This window comes from Malurus melanocephalus, unplaced genomic scaffold (genome assembly GCF_030028575.1).
Source record: "Malurus melanocephalus ecotype Western Australia unplaced genomic scaffold, MMel_1.1 scaffold_882, whole genome shotgun sequence".
Taxonomy (NCBI): domain Eukaryota; kingdom Metazoa; phylum Chordata; class Aves; order Passeriformes; family Maluridae; genus Malurus; species Malurus melanocephalus.
In genome coordinates, this window is record NW_026624114.1 from 52,143 (window position 1) to 74,192 (window position 22,050).

Consider the following 22,050-nt stretch of genomic DNA (forward strand, 5'->3'; position numbering starts at 1 on the left):
CCCCCACACACCAAAATGTCATCAGTTCATGTCATCACGTGCCTCCAGGACCTGGATCTTCGGGAAAGCTGAAAATACTGCAAATTCTGGGTCAGACCACAAGAACTGATGCCACAGCCTGAAAGCACACGGCACAAACACCACAGAGCTGTAGTGCTGCTCCTGAATTAAGGTTGGACAAGGAGAAATCCATTTACTCCAGCCCCAAAACTGTAGGAATTCAACCCAGAGGGRAGAATGGTGCAGGGACAGGTTTTAGTCCTCCTGGTGCTCAAACATGGTCTCTCCAGCACATTTTMCCCTGTTAATAAATGATGAGTGGCTGAAAGCACTGGCTGCCCTGTCTGCAGAGCCCTCTGGGCGAGTCCCCAGGCAGTGGGGACACCTCGGGCTGTGACCCTGCTGCTGCCAGGGCAGCTCTTGCCTTCTCCCTTACGGCAAAGAGAAAACAGATTCCAGCAGGCAGCATCTGCCGGGTGAGCAATTTCCTGTGGAGGGAGWGGGAATTCATCTCTCTTTTCGTATTTGCTTTGGAGGGACAATTCTCGACTTCTCCGTGAGCAAATAACACACGGCACTACTGCAGTGTAACAAGCAATGGTTAAATCTTCAAACAAAATCGGATTGACACTGACTCGCTGCCTTCCCACAGTGTCCTCCCAGCTGCTGATCCTTCTGCCACGGGAAGAAACACTGCCCAGCCTCCCTTCGGAGGAGAAAAGGACTCGGCTGCCCCAGGGTGGGATAACCATCACGGGTGAAAGGGGAGCATCCAGGCACAGGAGGGAGAAATCGGGACCGGGCGCCTCGGACAGCCCTAAATGCAAAGTGMCCGGCTAAAACCCCACATCCTCCCKCACCRCAGGGCTCCACACTGTCCCTGCAGACATTGCCGAGGGTCCAGGGCTGCCCGTGGCTGGAGAGCAGCAGGTGACCCCCAGAATGTCCCCGTGTCCCCGCAGCACAGCGCGCACAAACCACGGCCAATGCTGGCCTCTGCTGGCAGCTCCGCTCCTTCGCCTGCTTCAACCCCAACGGAAGATTTCAGACGTTAAAAAAAGCAAAACAAAAAACCTAACCACCCGCCAGAAACTGCCCAAAATCAAAGATTCCCGGGAACAGAACCAGGCTGGTATTGAACAAGTTTTTGAGAACAAGGCGGGGCTGGAGAGGGCTCTGAGCATCCCGGCTGSTGGAAGGCATCCTCACCCACGGCAGGGGCTGGAACTGGGTGAGTGTCAAGGCCCCTTCCCACCCAAACCATTCTGCGATTTAAAACCGGAAAATCCCACTGGGGGAGTAAGATGGTGAAGACAAAGCTCAGCTCTCATCTGACCTGCAGCATATGTGCAGCCACATCCCCTGTCCAGGGCAGGGAAAGGGCTGCACAGGGAGGAAAATGCCATTTGCACTGGGCAGCAAAGCACAGGAAGCTGCAAAGCAAGCTTTTCTTGCCAGCAAAGAATCCTTCATTACACAAGCGTCCTGCTCCCTGGATAAAAAATGCCCTTACCCATAAAATTCCCACAGTGCTTACCTTTTGTATGATCAGTACATGAATGGAGGGGAAATGCACTCAGAAGTGGCCATGCCAGCCAGGGCAGGTTCYCAGCACAGCTCCTGCTCCCCTTGCCCATTCCACCTCCAGCACCACACCAGGGTGGCCAGGGACCACGGGCCCTGTGCAAAAATGAGGGGGAGAAAGGTATTTTCATCTCTGTGCATCCACCCTGCCTGCCTGCACTCACCTCCATCTGTGTGTGCTGCACAGGGTGAAGGTCAGGGAGGCACCAAATGCTGCTCCCTCAGGCTCTGTCTGGTCATTCTGGGCTGGTGTGGAGGCAGCAGCCACAGGAGCCAGGGACGTGGGAAAGATCAGAGAATTATAGAATGGTTTGGRTGGGAAGGGACCCTTCAAGGTCTACTCCAACCCCTCCACTCCTGCCATGGGCAGGGACACCTTCCACKATCCCAGGTTGCTCCAAGCCCCATCCAGCCTGAACTTGGACACTTCCAGGGATGGGGCAGCCACAGCGTCTCTGGCAACCTGTGCCAGGGCCTCAGCACCCTCATATGCAAGAAATTCTTCCTCAAATCCAAACTAATCCTGCCCTCCTTCAGATTAAAGCCATTTCCCCTTGTCCAAAGGCCCTCTCCAGCTCTCCTGGAGCCCTTTAGAYACTGAAAGGGGCTCYAAGGTCTCCMCAGACCCTTCTCTTCTCCAGTCTGAACAACTCCAGCTGTCTCAGCCTGTTTTTATAGAGGAGGTGCTCCAGCCCTCTGAAAACCCATGTCTGTATTGTCTTCACTGTGAAAACACAATAAAATCACTCAGGGGTGGCTCCTCTCTGACCCTGAAGTGAGCATCACTCCCACCAGGCCCTCCCCAGCTCTGCACCACCTCAGCTCCATCCTCCCCTGGCTGCCAGAAAACAGCTGCTGAAAACGATTCATATATGTTGATTGTTTATTGATTCCAACATATTAATAGATTGGATAATAAACAGTACTTTTAAACATTCTCTTAACCAAAAATATAACAAATATTTACAATCACTCAGTAAAAATACAAAAAGCATACAGAGGCACTGTCTTTCTAAAAGACATAAGTGTAAGAGGTATCAAAAAATAGGAGACAAACATTGCTTGTTACAGAATACTTTACAATCACTGACTTGTGCAGTACAATTGCTATTGGAATATCATTACATCTGTGCAGTTTTGCCAATATGCTCACATATTTAGAATTTAATTAATACCAAGCTAAACTGCATTCCAGGAATATCAAAAATAAAGATAAAACAATAAAAAGCACAACAGAAGCAAAAGCTGGGTTGGGAATTCAGGATAGATTACCCTCTATACAAGCGTTCTAAAATATAATGTGTAAAGCTTTTCTAAAGAGAGAGTATCCCTTTTTTCTTCTCTTTTTGCAAAGGCAGTGGTAAGTATATCCTTTAAAAAAATCAAATGTTTTACAAAAATCTAAATGACAGGGTTGTTTTCTCACTGTTGCCTGCAATAAAATGATCTGGGAGGTGCTGGGAGAGGTTTTGGAACACCCCTGATACCCCACAGGCTCCTCTGCAAGTGGCATCACTGGCAGGTTCAGCCTTGGGGACCCCCTGTGCCTCTGGGACCCCAGCACACCCCATCCCAAGAAATGGGCTCTGAGAACCTCCCAATGCAGCACCACTCAGCTGGAATCACAGAATCTGCTGAGCTGGAAGGRACCCATCAGGATCATGATCCCAACYCCTGGCCCTGCACAGCCCCATCCCCAACAAYCCCACCCCGTGCCCGAGAGCCTTGTCCAAACKCTCCTTGAGCTCTGTCAGGGTTGGTGCTGTGCCACTGCCCTGGGGAGCTGTTCCAGTGCCCAAACACCCTCTGGGSRCAAAACCTYTTCCTGAYGCTCAGCCTAAACYTGCCCTGACACAGCTTCAGGCCATTCCCTCGGGACTGTCACTGGTTATGAGAGTGAACAGATGAACTCAGAACTCAGGGGGATGCTGCAGATTGCAATGAGCTCTCTCTCCCCTATTCTCCAGGCTGAAGAGACCAAGTGGCCTGGGCACTCCTCGTAAGGCTTCCCCTCTCCATACCTCTCCCCATCCTCGTGTCCTCCTTTGGATGCTCTCCAATAGCTTCATGTCTTTTTCACATTGTGGTGCCCAAAATTCACACACAAGAGTCGAGGTGAGGCCGCACCCACAAACTCATCTGAGTAAAGGCAAAAGGAAGGAGCCAGGAAGGCCTCACATTGTTGGCGAACACCCAAAATGTGTCCACATTGCAGAAATGTGAGCTGCAAACATCCAGAGTCATTGCCTTTCCATTCTTTTGTGTATTTAGGAGATAAACCCAGTGCTCAGAGGTTCAGTGACTTCATTTTGCCCTGTCTGCAACTGGAGAGGCTAATTCAGTTTTACCAAACTACACTGCACAAATTCTCAGGAATTAATTGGAAATTTGAGATTTATAACGAAACACTGTGTGCTTCAATCACAAAAATCTGAAATGCATCTTTCACCAAGAAGTCAGGAGCAAACGACGAGAAGGGAGTGAGCAAACCCAGGTATGGCAGTGGAAGAACACAACGTGAGGCACCATAACTGTTCATCAGCATCAGAGCCTGAGCCAGAAGAACCTGGCAGAGGTACCAAGTCAGGGTCTGTGGTCCAGACGACATCACTTCAACAAAGCAGTGCACAACAGGTACTAACCACTAGCTTGCTTCTGCCTGAATTATCAAAAAAAAGGGATAATGTCTCTTCAAACCCACACCAGACACAATACATTTGGCTATTGGCCCCAATCAATGTGATCGGTTGAGTTAAAAACAAACAAACAAACAAACAAACAAAAAGCCCAGCAAGGAGCAGCAGAAAGCCACACAGTGCGAGGCAGGAGAAGCAGGAATAGCTCATGTGTCCATGGTTTATGCATGATTTATGTACACCAGCTGTGGTGGCTATTAGGAGAATATGATTAGCGAGACTTTCACTCATTCCACAACTCCTCAGTGTGTGCCAAGCCCTGTGGAACAGACGGATGCTGTTGATGTGCAAACACCACCAAACACCATGGYTGGATGGGTGATTGATTCAGCTGCTCTTGCTGGCTGCCAGGAGACCCTGATCCTGCTCCCCACAGGGGCTTCCCTGCATCCTCAAAGGCAGCACTACTGGGTTTTGGGGGGAAAGGAAGCCACTTTAGTAACCCCCATCCCCTATAGTTTTGTTCAACAGGCTGGGATCAGCTGCAGCTCCCCGTCCAAGGCCAAGGAATTGTAGGGTTTCATTCACCTGGCACAAGGCAGATGATTTTCTGACGGACCACAAAGCCTGCTGTTTCCATGTAGAAGTTAACGAGGAACTACAGCTGATGGTGGGATGGCAAGACCAGGATTTACATCCCACAGGAATATCAGTTCAACAGTTCTATTATCAATATTGCATGTGCTGAAAAYACTTGTTCTGCCTGCATTGCTTTGACACATTAACCTTTACTCATTAAGGCCTGTGCAGGTTCATTATATTCATTAAGGCCTCGAGAAAGCAAAATGCATTTATTATGCCATACCTCAAGTGGATTTTAATGTATTTTTTCAACCATTTGCTTCTCAGATACTTGTGCCAAAAATTCAAGAAACAGCCAACCAATGAGTTTATAAATTAAGCATCCCCTTCCTCAGCATCACTGTTCATTTGCACCTTCCCAATTCCAAGGAGTACAGGAACATTGCAGGCAATGCTGGACCTGGCACTGCTCTGAGGGCAGACACAGGCTGGGTCATTCACATCCACCTGGCTGCATCAGCCCCGAGCTGCTATGAACAAAGCACATCAAAGGCTTTGGGTTGTTTTTGGTACTTGTGGCATTTTCCAAAAATGTTGCATTCACCTCACACCCCTGCACACATACAGGTTAAAAAAAAAAAACCCTTAAAGCTTTTCACAACTATGGATATAGAAATCAGTTTTGAGGCACTGTAAAAATGACAAACATCATCTTTCTAGCTYAGGCTGTAAACATCACAACAAAGATTTACAATTAAATGTTTAAATACATATTCACACATTCATGTCTGGTTTTAACACTAGAATGGGGTGTCATGTACAGAAAGAAAGAGAGACAAAAAAGAAAGAAAAAGAAAAGAAAGAAAGTAAAGAGAGAAAGAAAAGAAAGTTAGGAAAGAAAAACCTGTAGGTATTTCCAGTTCTACCCCTCTGCACTCTGGCTGGCTAAATTTACATCAAAGAAGCAATTCTTTTGAYTACAGTCAAACTAGAGGATCATGGGTTAATACTGGTTGGCTGTAAGTCAAAACTCTCATTGACATCAACGACACCAGGATTTTTAACTAGGATTTAAAACAAAATGGTTTGAGATCATCTGTATTTTCCTGATATACACCACAGGGTTTTTTAATCCATCATAAAATGCATTAGGCTCTTCTATAAGCACTCTCTYATTTATTAATCAGTTTCACAAATTTTATTGTGAAAGGTAGGTGATTTATAATTATTTTATTATTTTTTTCAAAGATAACCTTTGCACCTAAATCCTGTGCAACTCTGGGAAAAGGCCAGGATGTGTGGGATGATCATAAAAACCACAACACACAGCTGAGTTTTGAGTTTTAGAACATGCTTTGSATGTTGAACTCTGCAGGGCAAAACCTGGTTAAAAATCTTTTGGGAGAGCTTCAGATCTCCCCAAATGCTCCCCATAAGCTACAGCTTCCACATTTCAAACATTCCTTAAGAAGGGAGGAGAGCACCAACTATTGTCTTAGTTGGCTGGCAACTAGAGAATTAAAAAAAAAAAAATTAAAAATCCTTAGAGGACAGTAGATTTCTGCTGTGTCTGTGTGGGACGGGAGCAGCAGGAGTGCTGGCCTGACACACTGCTCTGCAGGGCTTTGGGCTCTACTCATATTAAATCTAAACCCACTCTAAAATCTATAAATTTCTTCACCTGTAATGGCCCRTTTCTACTTTTCTGTGTTTATTTCRAGAGCACAACAGTTGATGTGCAGCTAATTTACTGCCACATTGACTAAACATTTATATTAGCCAACCAGAGCACTCCCAACGCAAATAAAGGAAATTCCCATTTAAAAAAAATTAAATTAATAAATTATTTTCAGATACTTCAGCAACGTCCTTCGCTTTTGCTGACATTTTGATAGCTTTTTTTTTTTTTTTAAAGTTTGTAAAATAACACTCTCAGACTTCTAACGGTCATGTAGAAAATAATGACAATGGAAACTACCAAAGGATTATATGGTATCATACAGAAAAATGCTTCCAGGTTTCAAGTGGTGGTGACAACTGGTCCTCCCCCAACGCACCAGGCTCGGTCCATCTCTGGGTACCCATGATGGCATCCAGGCAGTCAGCACACTCCTTGAACAGGATTTTCTGTTCCACAGGCAGAAATAGCTTCTGTGGTGTGGTGGCAGAGTGAAGGAAGGTGTAGAGAGGTGATCCAACCCGTTCCATCTGGTCTGTGACAGAGGCAAGGTCTGAGGTCAGTAGCAGCAAGTGGTCAGCGGTCGCTAACGGAACCATGAGTCCTTCTCCCCACGTCCCTTGTGTTGTGAGTGGCTCACACACAGAGCCCAAGGGTTAAACTGCTGATACTTGTTCATCTTCTGCAAAACARGAGAAAGAAACAGGCAGTTATTCCACCAGTCCCCACCCTGGGCACTCAGTGCACAGAGCAGCCCCCAGTGATGTGATCACAGTGGGTCTGTGACAACTTCACCCCTTGAGCAGCGTGTTTTCACTGTCTTTATCATTGATCACTACACATTCCATATCACATTTATCAGATCCTCAGGCAATCACATGATCACAGAATGGTTTGGGTTGGAAGGGATCTTATAAACCATCTCATTCCAACTCCATGCYATAGGCAGGGACACCCTYCAGGTTGCTCCAAGCCCCATCCAACCTGGACTTGTGCCCTTCCAGGGATGGGGCAGCCACAGCTTCTGCAGCCTGAGGTATGATGGTCATACGATAAATACATATTGCAAAACAGAAAATCCCAGATCCTCCAAAAATTACCAGCATGCAGCTCCCAGTATGCCAAAAGCTATGGATTTGGGAAAAGAGCCAGCAAATTTTCATGCAGTGAGCATTTAATCCCAAATAAAATTAACCAAGCACTTCAAAAATAGTAAAATAGGTGTCTCTAAAAGCGTACAGTTAAATTTAGCTTAGAAAAATTTGGATTTGAATGTTTGAAGCAATGACTTCCTTATTTTTACATCAAAAACACAATGGAATTAATGCTGGACAATTTTACATTTACTGTAAGTTTGAACTGCAGTACTAATATATATGTTAAATACTGCTTACATATTTTAAAAGGCCAAGATACAATCATTTTGCATCAGAAATTGTTTTACTCTAAATACAGGCTCATTTTAAATCAGACTGAAATGGAAGGAAATGATCACAACATTCTAATAAAAAAATGAGTTCACCAGCAAAGGGTACAGAGAGATCACACCGGTGCACAGAAATTAAAAGCAARTCAGCAGATAAACAATTAAGCAGAAATTCCCCTGACCTGAAGTAAGTTTTGATTCAATATAAAAGCAGTCTTTATCAGAAAATCCTCTCACATTTTGGTCACCCCGAGCTGCAATGGCAGCATTGGCTGTTGCTTCAAACAAGATCATGAAAAATGAACTGGAAGAGACACTGTCAGGCCAGGTTAGGCAGAGAACACAGCTTTCATCAAATGCACTCTCCAAAAGAACAGAAGTTTACTATTATTTTGTTCAATATTTTGAAACTCAACCACCAAAAATATCTGTTGAGGYATAAGGTGGCTCAATGCCAGCACACCTGAATACAAATGAAATGAGTTYACTCCACCAAATCCAAATCACTTATTTTAGACCATCATCCTGATGCCAGCCAAACCACTGGGACACCAGTTAATCAGCCCAAGGTGACTGGAGTTTTTCCACATGTAGCCTGTCAGTGTCTCATCACTGTTCGAGAGGGGACAGATTTTAAAGGAAAAAAAAAAACCAAACCAGTATCTACGTGTTCTTATGTGTCTCAGCTGCACTTTGGGAGATCTTACAGGTATATTTTTATATATTTATTTATATATMATTTGAGTCTGYTTGGTGCCAACATGCTTTTTCTAGGGGGAAGGCATTCTTGGCTTTGAACGTGTATGTACATGCACACAGCTCTGCATGACATACACAGCCACGCGTGTGCACGCAGCCACACAAACACCCCTGTGGAATCCGAGATTAATTCGCTTTTAATCTCCAAGAAGGCCCCGAGAAAAAGCCCAGCCCGTGGGTGTCAGTGCCCCCTGCACAGCCCCGCTCCCCAGCCAGGAGTTCACCTACCATCCTCTTCACTATCTGCGTCAGGCAGCTCTGCTAGCCTGGGGCTGGACGGCTGCCGGCCGTGCCACTGAGGCATCCTCGAGGAGACACAGGCCACCGGGTCACTACCGACAGCAGCTGCTGGAAGTCTAGAGAGGTCACTGTGCAGCATCTTTGACCTCTGCACTGCCACACTATAGTCTGGAGGTTTGAGGTGTGGGTGGTGGGGCGATCCTTCCTTTATGTCCGCTAAAGAAATCCCCATATATCCCGGAGGGGTGGGCGGTGGCTCCCTATACCTATCGTCCTTCTTAGGTGAGGTGACACAGTACACTGGGCACGAGAAATAAGCRATGGAAATGTTAAAGAAGAAAAAAACAAAGGAAACAAAACGTTAAAAAATCATGAAATGTTACAATGGCAAAACAGAAACTGATAACAAAATGCAAATGCAGAAACACTGGTTATAACGACAGCAGGCAGGTATTTATGCCTTCATTTCTATTTTCTATTTATTTTAATAGGTCAGAGTAGCACGAGAACCCATAAACTCCTTAGGTGAGATGCCAACTGAGTGGGAACAGGACTCTAAGCTCATCTGCATTCAGGCTGCAATTAACAGCTCTCATTACAGTCCCTACTCCTGTGGCCCTGCTGCACCAGGGGATGCTCTGGAGCTCTCCAGGACRATGGAGAGCCAGCACAGCCAAGTCTGCTGCCTGCTGCAGGCTGGGAAACTCAAACAGAAGGAATTAAGGCAACCAGCCCAAAGTCACTTCACACAGCATGCTAGTGTTAGACAGCAAGAACTGCTGGTTGACTTCCAACATCCACTTCATCACCCAAAAGAGGTCAGTGGCTTAACACAAACTCATTATAATAAAATATCACCGTTTCAACTGAYGTGTATAAAGACATGAAACCATCCAGCTATGCTATAGGAAGAAAAAAAAATAGCATCACATAAAACTGGTCCTATGAGGCAGACTATAGTGAGCCTGCATTAATTTACATTTTCATATAGTGAATAATTGCTTATCACATCCATACTTTTAATTTCTATTTTTTTTCCCCTTTGTTTTTTTGTTTTGTTTTCTTTTATATCCTTATCTAAACTATGTTCTCCGTTTACAAGTGAGAAATAACCAGGAGCAGCCATGGAAATAGCCTTTGGAATGGCTGCATTACACCTTGTGCAGYCATGAAAAGGCTACAATCAATATTATTTATTTCCAATGTCCATGCCACATAATTCATCTTCTCCCTTCCTGCCCTGTTCAGCAGCAGTTCAAGTCATAGAGGCTCTCAATCCAAAATTTAACTTTTCTTAGGTTGCCTCCCATCCCTCCCACCCCAGGTCTGGGGCTCATRTGCATGTTAAATTGGGCTTTTTTCCATGCACATGTTGCAACAGGAAAGTTTCAAAGCCAAGGCAWTTTTTTTAATCTGTTAGTTAAGTGAATTTGCATTCCTCCTGTGGATCTATTTTAAACAGTGCATGTTCATTAGTTTCATTTATTTCAGCAAAAGTAATAGTTTCTTATCTTAGAAGAATGTGAAGGGATGAAAAACAAAGCAATATTTGTTACTGTGTTGTAGACTTGTGAGATTCCAGGTTTTAGAATCAGGAACACAAGCTGGTTCATACCTGCTGGCCTCAKCTCATGCTTGGGCTAACAGTAAAACAACCAAACCCAAATTCAGTCAGTCTGGGCTTTAGCAGAAACACGTGGGTACAGGCAGAGATTTATACTGTTGAATTCCAGGGTTTATTTTCATTTAACTACCTSTGAATGGGGTCTCTATGAGAAAGCACAGGAAGTGAGGAGGGTCTGCTCTTCCCTGCAGGGATGGGGAAGGGCTGGGTCCTCACCTCAGCTCCAGTCTTGGCTGGATTTGCAGAAGGAATGATGAGGGTGGGTATGTTCTCCTTCAAAGGAGAAAGCTTCAGGCTCTCTAGAGCTAACCTTTTGTCTACTGGGGGAATGCAAGAATAATTTGTCACATTCAAACTCTAGTATTTTATAAAAGGTGAAATAAAGTGAAGGTATCTTGGGCATACTGTGTGATGGTGAACAGCTAATGGATTTGCATTTGAAAACCTGGAATTATAYCCTCCTGTATCAGATTTTTACCTGACAGGACATACATGTGCTCTGCTCCAGCACTCTGTGAGTGCTCCTCGCAGCAACACRGTGCAGAACAGAAAGAGAATTAAAAGGAAGAGCAAGAGCTGTCAGCAAAGACAGCATGTACTGAACAGTGAACCTGCCCTCTCCTAACACATCTCAGAGGCTGCAAAGGCAGAGCACAGGCACAGCAGTGAGTTGGGAGCAAATTTTCTGCAAGGCTCCACCACAATTTCTTCTCCAAAGCCAAGAAGGAGGAACACAACCCAAGACCTCCGCCCTAAGTGCAATGTTTATTCAGGCAATTATCTTTGATAACATAAACCCCTCCAGCAATCCACTCAGTAATTAAACTGCATTTCAGCTGCACCCTTGACTCATAGTCTTAGAAAGCTTTGCATTCCATGTTTTATCTTGCTGCTAGCCCAGTTCCTTTAGTTTCAGCTACTGAACTCACGAGAATGGGGGAAGAACATCTTGCTGGATAGAACTATGCATATTTGAAAGAACATCTTGAAGATTTTTCCTTTCATAAGGAGCCAAACTGCAGCTGTTTAATCACATAAATGGCACCTTAAAATAGCAAAGACAGGAAAGGAATCTTTCTTTGCCCTGGAGCTTTCAGAGACCAAAGCCCTGTGGATGAAAGGTGTCCCAGCTCCWAAGAGGCAGGTGAGCTCCACACCACTCTGCAGTCACGCTCTTTGCTCTGGGTTCCTGGGAAGTCTGTACTGTAAGGAGCATGGGGTCATTGATCCTTGTCAGAGGAACTTCTACAGTGATGAGTACACCTCCAAAATCATTCAAAAAAGCAAAATACCATACTACACAGAAGAACTGCCTGACATTTTCCTAAAGACAGTTTTCCTGAAGCGATGGGGAAGTGCACTTTTTTATTATCTTGATATTCCTAATGCAAAAGGATGTGTCTTGAAAACACACTGTGTAGTGYTCTGATTACAACCACGTGGGAAGCTGAATTCAACATGCCAGACAGCCCCAGACCTGCTGATGTCATTTCTTAACAACTTAATATCAAAATGAAAAACAGATGTAGCAGCTTCCACGAGCTGTTGGCTTGGCTTACCTATCAGGCCTTTTTCTGTACTGGATGTAACAGTTTTGTAAGCTGTATCAGCGCCTGCTTTAGAGTCCAAACCCTCCGTCTGCTCCGCYGTGGAGTTCTCCAGCCCCCTGCGCTTGATTGTCCCATAGTTTGTCTCGTAGGTGTCTGACAGGGAGCTGGAGGAGGCCCAGCTCTGCCGGGACTGATCGAGCTCCACGCTGGCTTTTGATTGCCTGTTGGCTTTGGAAAAGGCTTCGGAATACAAATACCCCTCCTCAGAGTAACAGTTTGTGGGATCCACTTCGGCTATGGGTCCGTCCAGCTGYGTGGGACGGTAGGAATTGAGGAGATCCCAGCTTTTCTGGTTTGGGATATTCTGGAAATTGTCATGAGAGCTACTTGAGCATGAAGTCCAGCTTCCCCGGCCGCTGTCTGCCGCCTCCACTGTGATGTGCTCGTGGGAGATCTCCTCGCTGCTCATGGAAGAGGTGAACGCCATCCCTCGGATCAGAGCAGGCCTAGTGATGGACCAGCTACATTGGGAAACAACAGAAATCAGGAAARAACACTTGTAAGCCTTTACAAGCCTGGGTCTGTAACAGGTGAGCAGCAAGGTCAAAGCACAAGGGAGCAYTGACAAGAGACACTGTTACTCCAACCCATTGCAGCAGGGAAGTTATTCCCAAGGGAATAACAACTTTGCAACATGAATTTCCAGTCCTGACCCCAGATCCATGAATTTGGCYCACAGAAGCTTTTCTGTACCAATGACAGCAACAGCACCTGACAGCAGAGGAGTAAATTGCCTCTTACTTGTAGTCTGCTACCACTTTTTTCTTTAAATTTACAAACTACAAYCAAAATAAGTATTTGGAATAAAATCCAACCCCTTCACAGGCAGCAACACCAAATTGTTTAGACAGAGTGGAGGCAGTTGTATTTCAAGACCGTTTGGAGTTATTGGTCATAAATAGCATTTGTGGGAACGATCTGGAGTGACAGATTCTGAAAAGCAAAGTCCAAAATTCCTTTTTTAAAAGAAATGTCTGCTGAAAGCTCTAATTGCTCTAAATGCATAATTAAGGGGGGGGAAATAAAGCCAGGTTTKTATAAATTTAGAAGACATGATTGCTAGACATTATTCAAGTCTCCCAACTATTTCTGGGTGTGTTAACAAATGCATAAGCAGCACAACRCTAAAATTTAACACCCTCCCTCACCAGTTTGCTCTGACTGAGAAATCAAGGAATGTTTCTTAGATATTTGCAAGATTTTTTTTCCTTTCTTTTCWGTAAGTTCTAGGATAAAATCGACYTTCTTCCCTCAMAACCCACTGAAACTAAGGAATAAAGGAACAATCAATAACCATTAACTCAGTGTGTGTTCTGCCTTTTAGAACAGGGAATTCTTTGATGGTGCACATCTTTAAATTCCCATTTAAATAACCCTATGAAATAAACTGAATTAGCCATTTCTTTCCATCCCTGGAAGTGTTCAAGGCCAGGTTGGATGGGGTGGGGAGCACCTTGATCTGTGACCCTGCCCACGCAARGGGGATTGGAYCAAGATGATCTCTAAGGTCCCTTCCAGCCCAAAGCTTTCTACAATTCCATGTGCTGGAAAAATTAGAAATGTAAGGAGCATCACTCATAGTTCAATCCATGACATCTAAGGACAGACAATGCTCTCCCAAGATATATTAAGACACATAAAATACTATGCATCAAGATGCTACATTTAGCAAGAAATATCAAAAAACTTCCAGTTCAAAGCATCATTGCACAAATTCTCATTGCACCGAAGTAACAAGAGCTTGTGTGTGGAAAATGTCAGGAAGACAGTGGCAGAAAGCTTCCAGTCTGCCTAAGCAGCAAATGTTAATTAGAAAAATCCTTAAAAATCACATTAGAGCATGTTAAGTGACTGGCACTGCTGACTCAGAGAGAATTGACAATATCCTGTTGTTCTTTTGCTGTCTCTCACCACGGCACTAATTTGCTAAGTATCATCCTGGCTTTTAACACGCTTCCAGGCTCCTGCAGGAAATACCCAGCTGAACCCCACCGATGGGAGCAAGCTGCTGTCTCCCCAGGTAATACTGTAAGCTTCTTATGGAAACAGGCTCACACAGAGCAGCCAGTGCTCCAGCACGAGCTTAATAACCACAGTGGAGTGCAGAACTGAGTCCTGGCCAACACCTCCTTACCCCTCCTGGCACCGAGTCCCAGCAGCACCTTACCCTGGGCAGGGCTGGCCGTACTCTGACAGAGGCTGAGGATGCTCCTTCCTCTCTGCCCCRCCTGAATCCCCCACAATGAGGGACTGGGACAGGCTCCTCTCATCCTGCAGTGCTGCTGACATGGAGTCCACGGAGCAGTTGCTGACGATGCTGGAGCGGGAGGAAATCTCACTGTGACTGGAGTCCGAGAAGTTGTCGGATTTAGTGGAGGGTATGAGGGCGTAGCCTAAGGACAGGAGAGGAGAARAGAATGTCTTGGTCAATGTATGACAGCAAAGTACTGACACACACATTACACAGAGGCTATTTAGAAGAAAAACAAGCAAATCCTGTTTAGATAAAGTCAGTCCACTGAGGATTTTAGGGTACTAAAGCTTTTAGCATCTATCAGCACCTAGCACTGATTTACTAATACAAGTCCAGGGGCYCCAATAACCCACCTGCAACTCCACTACTCTCCAGAGCAGCACTTGAACCTACACAATCAGGATCAGCAGCCACTGCATCAGTAGAGGTGGGCAGATTAGGTCTTCCCAACTCTGCAAGTTCTGACTCCTTTGTATAAATGCAGCACAYTTCCCATTATTCCTCTGCCATGCAAGACTCAAAAAAAGATTCTGGCAGTGGAGGAGGAGATGCTGACTAAGGTAAAAGCCAGCTATTAGCACTCAGGGATTAGCCATATGGTCCATTTCAGTTTTATTATCTGCTCCAAAACTAACAGAGAARGAAGCAAAGGCAGGAAGCACAACCTTGGCAGGAGCTGGACCAGACTCCAGCTCTGTTCCCACAGAARGGGAACAGCTGAAGACCTCCCACCAGATTCAGAGCAAAATGTAAAATGCATTTTTTTTTCTGCCTGGCTTACCCTCAAATAACTTCTTTCAGAAAAAAATAAGGTATACAGTCCTACATATCCAACACCTCAGCTAAGCTTTTTTTTCCTAAATTGCTGCACATGTGCCTTTTAGCTGGGTCGCCACATAGTTATATTGATTAGGTGAAGAAATGAAATGACAAGGCAGTGTAAAAGCCATGCCAGTGATACACACAACCTAACACAGAAGACTGATGACCTTAAATGCATGAACAACACAGAGATGATACACTATGGCAAGTGGAGACACTGGCTTACAGCCACTGAGCACAAAGCTCATCATTTGAAATTTCACAGCTTAACTTTGATTATTGCTGTAAGATTTTAAGAGCAAATATGAACATTAAATATCACCAAACTGAGAACTGAACCTTATGAATGAAAAAAATGTACTTAAGAGCAGCATTTTTTAGATTAAATTTTAGTTTCCTTTCCTTAGGCAGTAACTAATATTTAATATTCTTTACATTTTTTAAGTGACTCTTTAAATTCACTGAAATGTACTGGAGTAAGAAACGTCCTCACAGTGTATCTTAAAATTAAGACACCACTCTTCAAGAACTTCAACTATCTGGAGAACAAAGGGGCTCCTCCTTATTAAAGAAATTAACACTATCTGAAAGCTGAGCCATAAAATAATGGCACATGTGTATGAACAGACTAAATATAAGTATTTACTGGGCTGAAAATAATGGCACATGTGTATGAACAGACTAAATATAAGTATTTACTGGGCTGAAAATAATGGCACATGTGTATGAAAAGACTAAATATAAGTATTTACAGAGGATGTGACCAGTGGAATACACACCAATGCTGGAAGTGAGCATTCCATTTACACCAAATCAGGGACTGTCAAATTAGAAAATGTTGCAGAACTTACAGTTTCACGGGCATTTGTGACACACTAAGTAACTGAACTGACACTGTACCTGTTCCTTGATTTTCTAAACTTCATATTATTGTCTTCACTGCACTGTAAGGCTGATTAGCTATAAAGAACTGACACAAACATCTGGAAGGGAAGCACATTAAACAGCTTAAACATGGAAATGGATAACACTGGAATGACTTAGATAAACTCAGGACATCTGACAGAACATGGACACCAGTCTGTCTTCTAAAAATACATTAGAGAGTCTTCCTCCTTCTTCTAGTCCTTGTGCATAGGCAGTAGGATGTGTACACACTGCTGTTGCTATAGATACTTGCTGTACTCAGAGTATCAATGTCCTTCTCCTTTGGGTTCTCACTGCTTTCTGATGCTTCAGTGGGCTCTGCTTCCCTTTTTGCAATAAAAGCTGTTCTTTCCCTGGAGGAGCTTCTTTCCCTAAATCTTCTAAACCGGAATCCCATTATTTTTGTGGGTTCAGGCTCAGCTTCTGCCTTTCCACTCTCTTTCTCTCTGTCCGCCTTTGCGTTTCTCTCAGAACTGTCTCTGGCTTGGCAAATCATCCGAATTTGCTTTTGTAAAAAAGCCCCACCTATTCCGTAGCTGCGCTGTCCACTGTTCTTGTTGCTGGTTTCACTGGCCAGTGATGAGGAAGAGCCAGAGAGATTCATCTGACTGCAGTTCTCAGACCTTTGGATGTTGCCAACTACAATGAAGTAGACACAGACAGATGATGACAGATGATGAAATAAATAACAGAAATAACAACCTAATTTTAAATCCTTTTTTCTTCAATCCTATTTGTAACACTTGGGTATAGCTCAAAAGAAAATGAAATCTAAGATTAAGTGGAATGTGTTCATGCCTAAAATTATGTCTTTGAGCTGTCTGTGAAGCASCTAATTTTAGATCAATGAGCTGTTAGCACAACACATACAACAAAGTACAGATCATCTCAGTCAAATGAGATCAGTGCTAAAAATATGCTGAAAGCAAGTTGAATTAATGAAACAATCCCAAAAGTAACAAAACACTTTTTTCAAAGAACCAGATAAAAGTTAACAAAAATAATATGTTTATAAGCGATGCTCAGAAGTCTCAGTGGAGCAAGGTCTGGCAACCCAACTATTTAAGCTTTTTATACATATGCTTGTGTTTAAGTAAARTAAGTGGCATTCTCCTAAAGGAAACAGGATTTTGTGAAGGCAGAGGTGGACGGACCAGCCTGATCTCCCACTGAGCAGGGTGAGAAGATGCAGCAGGTCACCGTGCCATGCCATGCCAACGCGGTGGCCCTGGGCTGTCAGTGAGTCAAAGCAGCACACAAGGGAGGGAGAGARGCCTTACACCATCCAACACCGAGCACCCGGGCTGGCTACTGAGTGCTGGTAAGAGATTTCAAATCAATTCCCATCCAAGGTTGACTAATGATGAAGTGATGCAGGTCTTTTAAGACGAAGACATCAAAAATAAAGGGATTCTCAGGGCATCATGAGAGACAGGGATGTATACAAAGCCCTGTGCACAAGAACAAAAAATATGAACAGCGACTCGAGATTGAGATGGATCCAGCAGTTCTGCAGCAACCTAAACCACCTGTCCTGGAGAACTACAACACCGTTCTGTCTCCAGCTCTATCTAATCACCTGATTTTCCAGCTACCTTGGGCAAGACCAAAAGTTGTCTCAGTAGCTGCAGCTTCTGTCCAACACTGTCATCTTCAAGAAATTCCTAGGTTTGCAAACCCCATTTATTTAAGTGGCCACCTAAATCTTACTTCACATGATGGCAGGTGTCAGCACTTCAGATCTATTGGGAATTCTGCCAACAGGACTTAAGAGTATTTCAAGAAAATAACTGTTCCCTTTTTTGAAATACTAAGTGACTTAAAGGTCCAAAATATGTAAATACATYGGAAAATCATATCTATTCACAGAAAGACATGATTCTGTTCTTGACATAAGTATTCTAAACTACTACTTCTCTTACGTGTCCAACAAATATTCCTGCCACTGCCCACCCTGGTTTAGGCTCCAGTTCCTGGGACTGATGCTGCCACACACACGTACCTTTGCGTGGGGAGCCCTGAGGAGAAGCAGGTGGGCTGGAGTGCAAAGAAGATGCCATGGACATAGTGTCATCTGTTTGTTTCTTACTACTTCCTTCCTCAGTCAAGCTTAATGACTTCTGTGGAGAGCCCGTACCTACRAAAACAATGGCACCAGTTACTGAGTATTATTCTCCTTTTGAGTTACTGATTTCTGTTTAAACTACAAATAAGCACCATGTTGAACAGTCAGAAGATTCAGCAAAGAGAGGAGCAGATGCTCAGAGAATTCTGCATGAGGAGGCAGTCTCCATTTAAATTTAGATCAGATCAGCTGTGGCCACTGCTACTGCTGCCTGCTCATCTGCAGTGTGCTGCAACATCCACATCCCAGCAGGAACCACTGCAATGGAGACATTCGTTGTGGTTTTGGCAAAGGACTGTGTAAAAAAAAWATAAATCTGTGTGCAGTATAMAGCTTGGAGGAAATCCTTGCCCATGGCACTGTTGGGACTGTGTTAAAAACCAYGTGTGTCACAGCCAACAGGTCAACTCAAGATCTTCTCAAGCAGGAGTTCTCAAATTAACACTCATGGGCACTATCCACAGTTTGGCCAGTTTTCTTTGGTGTTTCTTACTCACTATTAGACCATCCTGCAGAGGACAGTGCTGAGGAGTTATTTCAAGTTCTCAACAACTTGTTAGATCAACATGGACCATCACACAGAAATGAAGAAACACCTCTGAGAAAAGTTTCCGGAACTTATCAGACTGCACAGTCTTTTCAGGGGAGAAACCAAACAAATACTAACTGGAAACAGTATTTCATATGTTGCAATATACTGTTTTCTGAAGCTATTTTAAATTATGTTGATGCCCACTATATTGTAAAATAATTTAATATCATTTACTGACTGCAGCTAACTTTATTCAATAACCCACAATTGTATCTTTCAAATGATACAACTGTTATGTAAATAGGACAAAAGCTTTTTAATACAGAATACACTGCCTTGAGACTAGCAAACTTAGAGACAAAAAAAAAATTATGTTCACTAGGAGTAACTAATATATGTTGCTCCATTTGACCATAATGTTGTTAAAATGRTGTCCCAGAGGTTAAAATATTAAATGTCTGTGATTTATTCCAATGATTTCACCTAAACATATTAGACTTCATTAAGCAAGTGCATATTTGGAGACAGCACCTCACTGTTAACTGTTTTAAGAAAAGTTATTAAAGACTGTGCAAATGACTAAGTAGCCAGCATGCTCTCTTAAAACACAGCAATATGCACCACCTGCTTTAAAATGAATTAATTAAATGAAATTGTATTTCACATAACCCACCCAGCTATAAACAGCTCCTCCCACCTTTAATCCTCCTCAGCCAGGTGCAGATACTCACTGAATGTGACATGATCCTTTGTCAGCCCCTTTTTCCTGCTGGGGTACAAATTCACAGTTGGGACCTGAAGAACTTGACTCATTCGGTTTTGTTGATGCTGATGGGCTTTAGTGGTTTGGCCAATTGATCTCATGGGCACTGGAGACATTTCGGAGGATTTCCCTCCTCTTCTCTCACTTAAATTCTTKGTCACTGTTAGGGAAAAACTGCATATGAATATCCAGGACTTTGAACTGTAGGATTATTGCAGTACAACCATCCAGACAAAGGAACCACTATATAAAGAAGATAAATTGTATTTGAAACCATTTCTAGTTCAAACACTACAATCTCATCACATTGAAGATGATGTGTGAAATAGCTTTAAAAAAAGCCCTAAATTCCTGAAAGTGCCATGGAGGTACTTAATCAAAAGATCAAAAAATGTTGTTTATTTCTACCACAARCCTGCATTTTAAATGTCTGCACATAAGGTGCAATTGCATAACAGCATCTCCTTCAGAATCAGGTGGTTTTGCAACTGCCATCAGATGTTTCACTAGGTGGCACAAGTGATTTACAGCACAGGGCACTGCTTCAGCTTCTGCTTTCATCACACAGCAATTCACAGGCTGAAGTTAAGGCATCCTGCTSCTCCTTATATTCTGYTGGAAAGYTCTGGATTGCAGTGTCACTGCWGCTGCTYRCTCCTTCCAAAAGCAAGGCTGGAAGTTTATTACTGAGGAAAGAAAGAGGGGAGCTGAACCCCTGAACTGGGTAATCCAACCAGGGGGGAGAAAAATCCCTGGGACAGGTCAGTGCTCACTCCACCCGAGTTAAAACCACGAGGGCTGGCAGCTCCCTCATGCTCCACATACTCCTCCTCCCAATAATGAGCTCTGCAACAATTGAGTATCATCTCAACTGCATCTATTACCTGTGGGGCTTGGGGCTTTCCCCCTAGTTTTCAAAAATTATAATTTTAATAATATGCCACTCCACTATATATCTGTATATCTACTTAACCTTCATTTTCCTTTCTGATGTTTAAGAAAATAARGACTTGATTTGCTTAACTACATGGAGTAAAACAGTCAGCATTTATTCCCTATTTTTACTTCCAAATATCTATGTCTAGCACTGTGCAAAGAAGATTTTAATTGATTTATTTAAAACAACTGAAAACCAACATGGTAACATTCACATTTTTCTCTTGTACCTGGTTATATTGCACACAGATCATCTATCAAGAGTTCCAATACAGAGAATTTAACATTTTTAGAAGTGGAGTTAAATATGGCCCTTTCAAGGTTTCCTGCTTCAGTGCTATTTAAAACTAAAGGCTGAAAGAAAATTTGCATARGAAGGCACCTTAGGGAATAACAAGGATTTGCATTCTTAATACTGGATAACGGCAAGGACTTAAAATTTTATCTTCAAGATGCCATCTCCTAGTCACGCTTTGAACCTACTCATCAGAGACAAAATTATATTTGAGGACAAAAAAAGGTTTAAAATGCTACATCTGGACAAACGACCAACAAGGAAACATTATTTTGCTTATCATGGTTGTCACTTATCTATTTTGAAACAAATATGCCTTTCAAGAAAGTGAAAACTTCTWGAGTATCTAAATAAAATGCATTTATAATTTCTCATTTCTAAATAAGAATTTACTGAACTGTGTAAGACAGCAGGTCAGTCTGTTTGACAGGAGCTCAGATCATGAGAGCTGTCCTGCTGTAGTCCTCAATTTTTGACTGTCAAGCCRTGTCAAACTCATCAGTCAATATTGACCTAACTTCTCCTTCTCAACAATCTTCATTTATTCTAAGGTRTAATCCATTGCAGTTTCTATATTGATTTTGTCTCTTTTCATTTCTYGCTGTTCATATGGTAAACACTACTTTTATCCTTCCTAATTCTGTGCAAGGACAGCGGGGCACCACCAGAGCTGATGTACTATTGAATTTCCTGCCAGGCTGATGGAAACACACACAGCTTTGGGAACTAAAGGTCAAAATAAAAAACATCACTGAAGATTTTTGAGCTCACCAGAACCTGAACACACATGCTGTCTTCCTGAAGCTCTCAGTACATGAACTCTAAGTATCTACTTGCTACAGTATCTTCTCCTTGGAGGAAAAGTTTAAAAGAGTATTTCTAGAGAAGGAACAACATCTTTTATAACTGCCATAGATTATGCTGCTGCTCTGGCTCACTGTACTTACAAGTGCTGTATGCAGGCTCACACTGAAGTGACAATATTTGAATCTTYTCTTCGTCAGTCTCCACATTGAGGTTGGACAGGTACTGCTTCACCTTCCTGGCCATCTGGGCATCCTCGTAGAGTTTCTTGGCGTTGAGCAGCGAGCTGCGGCGGGCGCGTTTCTTGTGAGCACCTCCCTGCACATCCAGCATGTTCGAGTTCGTGCTGCCCTGGCTCAGAGACCTGCAAGAGAAAAGAGCAAAGCACTAAAGGTTCAGCTCTCAACAGCAACCAAGAGCTACAGTAGCACAGGCCAAAGCAGATTAATACCA

General features: G+C 43.5%; 1 protein-coding gene across 1 annotated transcript in view; it reads right to left on the minus strand.

Moving 5' to 3' along the window:
- Positions 1-3,403: 3,403 nt before the first annotated feature.
- RAPGEF6 (Rap guanine nucleotide exchange factor 6) overlaps positions 3,404-22,050 on the minus strand; it is a gene marked incomplete at its 5' end in the record, with an annotated part of 96,615 nt that continues 77,968 nt past the window's right edge. The window contains 8 exons of the mRNA XM_057385861.1: positions 3,404-7,162; positions 8,894-9,205; positions 12,089-12,600; positions 14,307-14,532; positions 16,668-16,781; positions 18,145-18,279; positions 19,531-19,722; positions 21,741-21,961. Coding sequence (XP_057241844.1) covers positions 7,137-7,162; positions 8,894-9,205; positions 12,089-12,600; positions 14,307-14,532; positions 16,668-16,781; positions 18,145-18,279; positions 19,531-19,722; positions 21,741-21,961 — 1,738 coding nt within the window. The remainder of the gene's footprint in view (positions 7,163-8,893; positions 9,206-12,088; positions 12,601-14,306; positions 14,533-16,667; positions 16,782-18,144; positions 18,280-19,530; positions 19,723-21,740; positions 21,962-22,050) is intronic.